The 11,547-nt window shown below is 36.9% G+C and overlaps 1 protein-coding gene and 1 long non-coding RNA gene across 2 annotated transcripts; both read left to right on the forward strand.

The window, feature by feature from the left end:
- The first annotated feature begins 1,563 nt into the window (after window positions 1-1,563).
- On the forward strand, window positions 1,564-1,950 carry LOC141613294 (uncharacterized). Its single transcript, XM_074432029.1, has one exon. It carries the CDS (start codon window positions 1,564-1,566, stop codon window positions 1,948-1,950), a length of 387 nt encoding a protein of 128 aa, XP_074288130.1.
- Window positions 1,951-2,666: 716 nt separating this feature from the next.
- LOC141614818 (uncharacterized) lies at window positions 2,667-5,045 on the forward strand. The gene is made up of 3 exons (XR_012529389.1): window positions 2,667-2,718; window positions 2,841-2,909; window positions 4,838-5,045. It is a non-coding gene; the product is annotated as an uncharacterized LOC141614818 (long non-coding RNA).
- Window positions 5,046-11,547: the final 6,502 nt, after the last annotated feature.

Raw genomic sequence — 11,547 nt, forward strand, 5'->3', positions numbered from 1 at the left:
ATGTGAGAAGGCCTTCCAGGAACTAAAGACCCGACTTACATCGGCCCCAATCTTAACTTTACCAACAGACGGAGAAGAGTACGACGTCTACAGCGACGCATCCTTGAATGGTCTAGGATGTGTGCTAATGCAGAAAGGAAAAGTGATTGCTTATGCGTCTCGACAGTTGAAGGTGCATGAGAAAAATTATCCAACTCATGACCTGGAGCTAGCAGCTGTAGTTTTTGCTTTGAAGATTTGGAGGCATTATTTGTATGGAGTTAGATGTAACTTCTACACGGATCACAAGAGCCTCAAGTACATTTTCACCCAGAAGGAGTTAAACATGAGACAGAGGAGGTGGTTAGAACTCATCAAGGACTACGACATTGAGTTACAATACCACGAGGGGAAGGCAAATGTCGTCGCTGATGCCCTGAGTAGGAAGACAGCTCACGGGCTAGTACGAGACTTAGAGAAGTTGGAAGTTGAGGTTGTGGATAAAGGAAAGTTAACCTTGAATGCCATGGCTGCTGAACCCGATTTGTATCATGAACTTAGAGCTCTACAATGGGAAGATCCAGAGTTAGTGAAGATTAGAGAGGGTATACCACAAGGAAGATTCGAAGGATTCGAAATCTTTCCAGATGGGAGCTTGAGATTTAAAGGAATATGGTGTGTGCCTCATTATGATGCCATTCGCAGGAAGATCTTATGGGAAGCACACAATTCGAGATATTCCATTCACCCAGGATCTGATAAGATGTACAAGGATTTGAAGCTACAATATTGGTGGCATGAGATGAAGAGGGATGTAGCAGAATATGTTGCCAAGTGTCTCATTTGCCAGAAGGTGAAGTTCGAACACCAAAGACCTGGAGGCCTACTACAACCCTTGGACATTCCAGTGAGGAAGTGGGATTCCATCTCCACGGATTTTGTAATGGGACTACCACGAACCCAAAGCAACAAGGATGCGATTTGGGTAGTTGTCGATAGATTGACAAAGGTGGCACACTTCATTCCGATACGAGAGACTTGGAGCATGGAGGAACTGGCAAAATCTTACCTGAAGGAGATCATTCGACTACATGGAGTGCCAAAGGACATCGTATCTGACAGAGACCCTCGTTTTGTTTCACACTTCTGGGAAGACTACAGGAATGCATGGGGAGTAAACTCAACTTGGGCACCGCGTTCCATCCTCAAACAGATGGACAAACGGAGAGGACAATCCAGACGCTAGAAGATATGTTGAGGGCATGTGTCCTAGAATTTAATGACAGTTGGGAGAAACAAGTACCCTTGATAGAGTTCTCCTACAACAACAGTCACCATGCGAGTTTAGGTTGTGCACCTTTCGAAGCACTCTACGGAAGAAAGTGTCAAAGTCCAGTATGCTGGGATGATGCCAACGATCATCTGACACTAGAGCCTCAGACTATTCAAGACCAGATTGAGCAGATTAAGATCATCCGAGAAAGACTCCAAGCAGCGCAAGATCGACAGAAAGCCTATGCCAATGAACACTGAAGACCGATCGTGTTTGCCGTGGGAGATCATGTTTTCCTAAAGGTATCACCAATGAAAGGAGTAAGACGATTTGGCCTAAAAGGGAAGCTCAGCCCAAAGTACATCGGACCATACGAAATCATAGAAAGAGTTGGCAAAGTTGCCTATCGATTAGCACTACCACCAAACCTATCAAAGGTGCATAACGTGTTCCACGTGTCCCAGCTACAGAAGTATAGAAGCGATCCATCACATGTCATTACACCTGATGTAGTTGCTATCGAACCCAACCTTCTTTACTCTGAAAGACCGGTGGAGATTCTGGCCCGAGAGACCAAGACACTCAGGAGGAAGTCGGTACCATTGGTCAAAGTTCGATGGCTAAGTCAAAACCTCGACCAAGCTACTTGGGAGACCGAAGATTCCATGCGCGAAAGATACCCCGAACTTTTTGATTAGGTAGTTTACACCTCTTTAGTTATCGTGAATTTCGAGGACGAAATTCGTTTAAGGGGGATGTACTGTAACACCCCGTGTTTTTAATTGCATATTTACATAATTAATTACGATATTATAATCTTAGAAGAGAAACTTGAAATTTCTTTCAATACCTTTTTAACCTTCGAAACAATCATTATAAAAGTTACGACATTTCACTCGCGCGTGACTTTAATCCATCTTCGTATTTTGGCCCCTATTTGCTCATCCGGACTCCGATTGAGGTGAAATAAAAGCCTAAATTTATTATTTTTCCGAGCCCGACACCATGGTAATATTTTCATTAACCTTTAACAACTTTAAAATATCAAACCTGCTCGGTTGTGCAAAGAGCTTTCGTAAAATCATGGTGTTCATAATCAATTCTATGATGACCTTGCAAACAAACAAAGGTTTTGTTTTTACCTCCCATATTTAAGAAAGGGCAACAGCTTGTGACCCTTTCTCCTACCCCAAATACATCCATTCTTATGAGAAGTCTAATCCTTCATGAGCTTTTGTTTCTTTCCTCATCCTTGTGCATGGACTAGACCTCACTCTTACACAAAAACATGATCATTGTCCTTTGTGATGGTTTCCACTAGCATGAAAATGATCCGTGAACTTAAACACATGGAGTGAGCATTTTGACATCCTATTTAAAGCACCTAAGTTCACTTATTTCACACCTTGCTCCACTTAGTTGCATACTCACATCTTCCATATTCCACAAAGCCTAAGTTAAAACTTGTATACTTTTCATTCCCTTTTTCTTTCCTAACTCTTCTTTGATTATAATTACTAGATTAATTATGTAGATAATTTATTACTAACCTGTTTGTTGTTTTGTTGTTATCATGGAATCAAATTAGAGGAGGAAGAGGAGGAGCCTGTTAATCTAAGCATCTTTGATTACATTCAAGACCCGGACAACCTTTAAGGTAACCTAACCTAACCCTCTGCCTCGTAATTGTAGAATACTAGTAATCTAGTCAGGAGGCAAATAGACATATCTTGGTAGGATAAGTCTTTCTAACTAGTGTCATATATGTATTTTTAGTGCAACATAATATTACTTGTTACATGCATGTTTTTGTTCACCTTAAATAAATCACTTAAATAAATTATTATGTGGATAAGTGACAATGTGCCAATCATGTCTATAAGCTTAATAATTGTGTCATCACCTCACATGAGAAAAATACCTTTGAATAATTTTTACTATGCACTCACATGTTAGATCCACTAAAACAAAGTCACAATGAAAATTTGTATGCATATGCTATAACTTGTATGAAAAATGATGAAACTTCTTATTTGCACTCATTTTGTTTCATGCATGATATAGAGTTGAAATTTTTATATGTTTTACCTTATGATTTATAGGATTTTTAGGCGCAGATCTTGCATCGATACGATTTTTATTCTATTTTATAAAATTCCTACAAGCCTGAATAATGTACGAAATTCAGTAAATTATGTACCCTTTTAAAAATCATAAAAAAATTTCAGGAGTTCACTTATATTATGAGGAATAAGCTGGTGAAATCTTGTAAGAAAATACTTAGTTTAGGACCTTTTCAAAAATAAACAAAAAAACCGCTTTATGGTCTAATACGATTTTAATACCTTTGGTGAAGTTACTTTATAAAAATAAAGTTTTATTCAAGTATAATACAACAAGGAGAATATACAGATACCTTATTAAAATAATTATATTAAATTATTTATTTTTGAACTAAAACTACCTTGCTTAGTTATTTTAATAATTGTTTTAAGAGTTTAAGTAAATTTCATTCTAAAAACCGTTTTAGAAACAACCTTTAAAGATCTTAACAAGTGCAAACGTTACTCTTAGCAATTTTGATGAAATTATTGCATTTTGGACTCAAATGCCTTTGAAAATTTTATTTTTAAAATACTTGTCTTCACCTTTAAATTTTAAGTAAATCAACATAAGAACTATAAGGACCTCATTTGAATATTAAATAAAAACTTATGGACTTGTCTCTAGTCATGCCTTGACTAATTAAAATATTAGTTAAGCTGTGAGCTTATGCTATACAAGTACGGACAGCATATCCCGAAGCTGCGTGTGGAGGGATTGTCGTTAGGATAGTAGTCGACCAGCTGCCATTGAGGAGCTGCGTGTTCCAAGAAGTGTGGAGTGGGTATATGCGCATATATTGACAGGAGCTTGATCAGCTTTACTACCTTTCAGATATCTTGGCAATTATTATTTCACGGTTGCGATCGTGTGCAGACCTTGACAGTTATGATTGTCTTGGTGCCTCGAAGTGTATGGGACATGTCACTTAAATGGGACCTCTGAGTCCATTCATTAGCCGTCTGATCTTCCCCACGATTCTGGTTGCTAAACCAAGTCAATTTAGTCTTCCGGTCCTATTGAGCACTAGGGGTGAGATGTAAACCTCCTAGTATCGATATGATCGACGGGATTGATGCTCCCACTCGTACTCAAGGTGAGATGCAAGCCGTGAGTATGCGTGTGACATTAGTAGTCACGTCCCGTGCTTTTTGTGAAGGAAATAAATATTTTAAAAAAGAAATGACTACAAGTTTATATCCGCATAACATCTACTTGGATTTACCATATGCCGATTTATATAACATGTTGTTGAACAATGTCTTTATATTTACATTTTTATTATGTCATATGCCAATATGAACCAACGTGTTACTTCATGTACATATCACATATGTGCACGTCGATATTGTAATGTGACTGGAGTTGTATGTTTGACCGCCTAATTGCATTACTAATATTCTCCATGATAAGAGGTCGTTGATAGAGGACGGTTAGGTTACTCGCACTAAGTGGGGCAGTTTTATTTTAATGATGTTTCAGGTAACATGGATCTTGAAGACTTGGACTTAGGAGGGGACTTTTGAGAGAATAAAACATCTTATGTTGATCTTTCATGAGTTTATGTAGCAAACTTTTATTAAAGTCGGACCTTGCTTTAATTTGTAATTCGGATATCAGACCTTGTTTTATGTTCTAAACATCCAGTTTTATGAATCAACTCATTATGAGTTGACAGTTTTAAATTTTACTGATTTTTATGACTTATCTTTCTTTCCGCTTTCGTTAATTAAGTCATTGGAGAAACTGGGTTGTTACAGTTGCTATGCAAGAAGAGCTTCAACAGTTCGAACGGAACAAAGTGTGACATTTGGTTCCAAGACCTAAAGACCGAACGGTTATCGGTACGAGATGGGTTTTTAGAAACAAGCTGGACGATACAGGAGTTATCGTACGAAATAAAGCTAGATTGGTTGTACAAGGGTATAATCAACAAGAAGGAATTGACTATGATGAGACCTTCGCTCCTGTAGCCAGACTTGAGGCTATTAGATTATTAATAGCGTTTGCTGCTCATAAAGGAATTAAACTTTTTCAAATGGACGTTAAGACAGCTTTTCTTAACGGTTATTTAAATGAGGATGTTTTTGTTGAACAACCCCCAGGATTTCTCGATAGCAAGTTTTAAGACCATGTTTTCAAATTAGATAAAGCCATGTATGGTTTGAAACAAGCTCTGAGATCGTGGTACGACAGATTGTCAAAATATCTTCTTGAAAGTGGTCTTAAAAGAGGATATGTCGATAAAACCCTATTCCTGAAAACTGAGGATTCCGATCTATTAGTTGTACAAATATACGTTGACGATATTATTTTTGGTTCAACTAATAATCTTTTATGTAAGTACTTTTCAGATTTAATGACCTCAGAATTCGAGATGAGCATGATGGGAGAACTCAAGTTCTTCCTTGGACTCCAAATCCAACAAACTCCTGAAGGGATTATGATACACCAACAAAAATACATCAAGGAGCTAATCAAAAAAATCGGTATGGAAAATTCTAATTCTAAGCCAACTCCTATGGGTACTGAGAAGAAGTTGATCTTGGATGAAAACGGTAAGTCTGTCGATGAGACGACTTATCGAGGTATGATTGGCTCACTTCTTTATTTAACTGCAAGTCGTCCGGATATTATGTTTAGTGTATGTGTATGTGCTCGATTCCAATCGTGCCCTAAAGAATCGCATATGATTGCAGTTAAAAGAATCTTGAAGTATTTAATTGGTACATCTAAATTATATCTATGGTATCCTCTTGAGTGTAATTTCGATCTCATAGGATATTCAGATGCAGATTATGCAGGTTGTTCACTTGATAGAAAAAGTACTTCCGGCATAGCCACGTTTGTTGGACCGTGTATTATTACGTGGGGGGTCAAAGAAGTAAAATTCCGTTGCGTTATCTACTGCTGAAGCCGAATACATTGCCGCTGGATTGGTATGTTCTCAACTTTTATGGCTTAAGCAACAACTATATGATTACGGTGTTAATGTTGGGTATATACCTATTTTATGTGATAACACGAGTGCCATAATTATATCTAGGAACCCTGCACAGCACTCACGAACTAAGCATATAGACATTAGAAACCATTTTCTACGTGATCATGTAGATAAGGGCAATATAAGACTGGAATTTTGTAGTACAGAAAAACAATGGGCTGACATTTTTACCAAAGCATTGGCTAGATAACGTTTTGAGATTTTGCGGTTGGAAATTGGTTTAATTGGTGGCAACTAAACTTGTCACAAATATTTTATTCTCCATATGACTGACTAGATTTGACGAGATTGTATGACTATGTCCGTATTTTTCGTTGTAAGTTTATTTATGTCAAATGTTATATTATATTACGAGAATATTCCATTTTCTAGTCATGTATATCTTGAGTTTTATTACGAACCATAAGTTGTAACAAATTGCTTCCAGTTTCTTGCCTTAACCGAAATTCTCCACAAAAATATATCTCTTGCCATATCTTATCATATCTTTTAAACAATCTACCCTAACCACTTGTTTTATCTTATGGTAAGTAAATATATAAAAAAAAACCTTTACCTACTTCCACACGCCACCTCCACCTTCCTTATTTCCCTTAAACTCTTTTACCATAATTGAATTATTACTCCCATAAATACCTACCTCCTACCGTCACAATCAAACACAACACCCAAAGATTTATCTTTTAGACCTTTCTACACACTCAACCTCCAAAATCCAATCATCATTATGACTCCTCCCTCAACTCGCTTCCACTCGCCCTTAACTCGGTCCACAACTCGGACCGGGTCCTCCAAATCACCATGCAACAAAACCTATGTCCTTCTCAAAACTCCCTCACCTTCATCTAACTTAAAACCAACTAACCCCGATCATAACCGGGTTGATCCTAACTTAGAAGGGAAAAGACGGAAATTAAATAAAGGGAAAAAGAAGGTCGTAGGGTTTGAAGGTTCGGTGGAAGAAACCGAGGTTGTAGCTACTCAAGAAGGTCATCAAAGGGTCATGTTTCGAGAGTATATGCCGAATGCAACATCAATGGGGCTTGATAAGCTTCGACTCACCGCGGACGAGAGAACCCGTGTCAACTATATTATGCGGTATAGTATTCATGGTGGTCGTTCTTACTCCGATAAATGGTATGGAAAAATCGAAGCTTTACAATTCTTTAAGGATTTCTTGAACTTTCAAGAATGGAAGAAAGTTTGTTCTTTTGTTGGTCCGGTTTATCCTATTGAGGTAATCCAATTTTACTCTTACGTCTCCATAAAGAATAACGTGTTTCATGCGATGGTGAATGATTCCGAAGTCAAAATCTCCCTTGCCGATTTTTGTACTCTGTTTTCGGTTTCTGATGATGGAATCGAAATAAATCCGAGTGCGGAATGGGGAGATGTGACGGAGGAAGAAAAGCTTAAGATTAAGAAATCGTTTGATGTTGATGCTACGGGGTCGAGTAATATGCTTGCGGGGTCGTTCACTCCGAAATTGAAATTCTTTCTTAATTTTCTTTGGAACACGGTTGTTCCAAGGAGGGGTGGTCATGATAAATTGTCAAGCTATGAGATGGTGTTAATGTCTAAGTGGCTTGAAGGGTCCAAAGTTAGTCTCCCTCGTCTCGTATTTCATAAAATCGTACAAACAAGCTTTTCCGTCACCGAGGAGAAGTTTTATACTACTTTGGATTTGCCGTATGGTATGTGGGTCTCTCGGCTTTTGGAACAAAAAGGGGCTATTGGGTCTACTAGCTATGGTGTGTTGGTGAAAGATGAGATGTGTGACACTCATCTTAAACTTATGGAGATTGGTGCAATTGGACCCGATTTGGTGTTTTTAGCAAAAGGTAATGTGGTGGAGAAATCGTCGGATGTGGTATCGGTTTTTGAACAAAAATTTGATTTGTTTATGGCAAGTATTTGTGAGAAAATGGATGCACAAAATAAGATGGTTGCGGAATTGGTCTCGGGTTCGAAGGGTTCGGATCTTGGCGAAGTCTTGTCTTATTTGCATGGGTTAGAAGCTAGGGTTGATGCTATGCTAAGGATGCGGCTAGGGCGGCCAAAGAGTGTGTTCGTCATTCTGGATCATTGGCTAACTTAGCTAGTCAAGGTGGGGCAATATGGCGTGAATGGAAGGCTATGCATGAGGATATGCGGGTTGTTTACGAGGCTACTAAAGCCTTGTCGTTGAAAGTGCTTAATTTCGAGAGGTGTCTCACGGCACAAGCTAACCATGTCCGTTCATGCTTTGATCGTCTTGACTCTCTTGAGTTTAGGACCCGTCCCGGTTATGTGAACCCAAAAGTCGTGAAACGCGACTATCCTTGACTCATCATCATCGTTACCTTGCTTTCTTTTTATTAGGCTTTCTATTTTGAATAATTGTCTAATTCGGCCCATTTTGGCTTACTCTTCCATTCGGCCCACTTGGCTTTATCCCTTGTCTTCTTATTCGGCCCAATTGGCAATTAGACTACTTTGGTTTGTAGTACTCTTATTTTATATTTGGCATGCTTTATGTAGATTATTTTCTCGTTTTATAATCTTTCTTTGCATGATTAATACGTGTCTCGATCCATATCATTCTAGTTGTTTTATGTCTTTTCTCGTCTTTTCGATGATGACAAGAGGGGGAAGAAATTATTGTGACTTAAGTATTTGCCTAAGCTTGCTCCTTGTCGGAACCTTTAATCTCTTAAGGTCCTTAGATGCTATACTTTGTATATAAGTGGATTGTTCTTGCGTTCAACTGACTATGACTTTTATAGTATTATGTTGAGGGGGAACTTACACTTAGTCACACATCGTAAGAGACTTGTCATCATCAAAAAGGGGGAATTCGTTGGACCATATAGATATATGATTAAGTTTTGATAATGACAAGTGTGTGCCTCGTTTTATATATACTCTTGCTCGTAATCGTTTGTTTATTAATCTTTGTTAGATTAACTTAGGTTTAGCAAGTAATGTTATAGCATTCTTAGCTATAACATTGAAGATTTGTGAGGCATCATTCAAGTAATGTTATAGTAGCTTGAGCTATAACATTGAAGATTCTTAAAGCGTCATAGTAACTGTAACAAGTTTCAAAGTATGATGATCACTCAACCAAAAGGCTAGATCAAGTCTTTAACAAAGCTCAAGATGAAGAGCTTTTGGTCAAGATAAAGAGAAGATCCTATCACTGAAGATCTCCAGGAAGATTAGCTAGTATAGGTCTTCATCTAATGACGGTATCTTAAGAAAGGAATATTGGGAAGATAAAGTTATAGCTATTTCACCTATAACTTTACTTACCAAACTTAAAGTTATAGTTGTTTCTACTATAACTTTAGGTAGCATTTTAATAGCACGATTTTAATAGTTTTAAAATCATTTTTCAAAGGATAAAATTCTTTGAACATATTTCGAAATCATTTGTATCTATAGTAGAGTTGATATATGGGTTGTTATAATGAATAACTTGCATATCTCTATTGGTTAGTAAAACGACTTATGGGTCGTCATGCTACCTAGGGTTTGCTAGTTTATTCAACCTAACCCTAATCCAAGAAGAGAGATTTCCATGGACACGGGCCTAGGGTTTCGGTCGTGGGCTGTAAACCGATGGGTCGTCTAAGTTGTTTTGTATAAGTAACCTATCTAATCAAATCTAGCTTATATTTATATAAGATATTTTCCTATCTTAATAATATATGATTTGATTTGTTTACTTATCTAAACATCTTAAAGATATAGTTATAGAAAACAAATAAGATTCACTTTTATCTTATTTACCTAAACTATAATATCTTGGATTGAATTAGGAAAGAGATAGAGATTTATCTCTTGCAAAGCATGCCGCCTATCTCACGGCATCCTAGGGTTTCGTGCAAACCCTAGTTCTTTCTTCTACTATAAATACACATGATTATTCCTTGTTTTAAGTTAAGCTTTTCGAAATATAAAAATCTCTTGCAAACAAATTAGAGTTTAATTAACAATTTACTATTTTCATTGTTTTGCATTTGAAAATCTAACGAAAAGTCGTGCTCTTTAATTTGCTTATTATTTTTCTTAAGGTTACGTCATAAGATAATAGTACTTCTTATTATTTCTTACTCGTTCAATTGTGTGAACATTTAGAAGAACAATCAAGTGATTTCTTAGTAACTTAAGATAGTCAAAACCGAATATCTAGCGATATTCAAATTGAGTTATAGCTAGAGTTAGCTATACGAGTTGGGTTGATAATTTTGTAATCCGGAGTAGGTTACTAAAATTATTAATCGAGAATAGTGGACGTAGGCTTCGACGTGTGAAGCTGAACCACTTCAAATATCGTGTGTCCTTGCAGTCTTCATTTCAGTCATTGCATTACGTTCATAATCATTTAGTTAATTAGTTAAAGTTTAATCAATAAACTTTAAGTAATTAATTACCTTGATATAAAATAAAAAGTAGGTATAAATTTTTAAATACTCAATTCACCCCCTCCCCTCGAGTATTTCGGGTGTGATAGACTCTTCATCTATAACTCTTAATTTATTTTATTTAGCAAATCGTTAGGGATTACTTTTTATGACAACATTTAAGATTAATTGTTGTGGTAGTAAATGATTATGCCATGTATATGTTGATTTCTATTGTTTTTTATGCGTTTCTTAGATCTTCAGTTACATGGAAGAGAAGAAAAAAAAAAGCAGAGTGGAATCTGAAGATTGCGAAAAGTTTGGTAGGCTTATTTCTCATTTGACTGGAAAGTTTGGTGAGTGATGCTCAATTTGTGTATTCATGAAATATTGTGTTAATTCTGACAAAAAAAAAGAAATATTGTGTTAATGTGTTGCATATTATCTGAAGAGTTAAGAACGATTAACACCTAAGCGAGGGAGGGGGTGAATTAGGTGTATCTTTTAAAATTTTCTCCTTTACTTGGTTAGAGACTAACACAAGTAGGAGCTATTAAGTACAAACTTGAGAAACTTAATGGATTGTAAGTTCACAAGAGGTACAACAGGTCTATGCAACAGTATGAGTGACTCTTGCACAACACTGGCAGTCCAACCAGTATTTTATTGTTTGTTTAGAAATTTACTCAAACTTAACTAAACCATTATAATGAAAATAACTCGCCAACCTACTCCGGTTGCAATTGCTTGAAGCTACTCCGCTTCAAGACTTTCCCTTGCTCAAAGCTACTTCGCTTTAA

This window comes from Silene latifolia, chromosome 11, assembly GCF_048544455.1.
Source record: "Silene latifolia isolate original U9 population chromosome 11, ASM4854445v1, whole genome shotgun sequence".
In the NCBI taxonomy this organism is placed as follows: Eukaryota; Viridiplantae; Streptophyta; class Magnoliopsida; order Caryophyllales; family Caryophyllaceae; genus Silene; species Silene latifolia.

Excerpts from the sequence above, each read along its gene's own strand:
- LOC141613294 (XM_074432029.1), top strand. The coding sequence starts at position 1,564 with ATGAAAGGAGTAAGACGATTTGGCCTAAAAGGGAAGCTCAGCCCAAAG.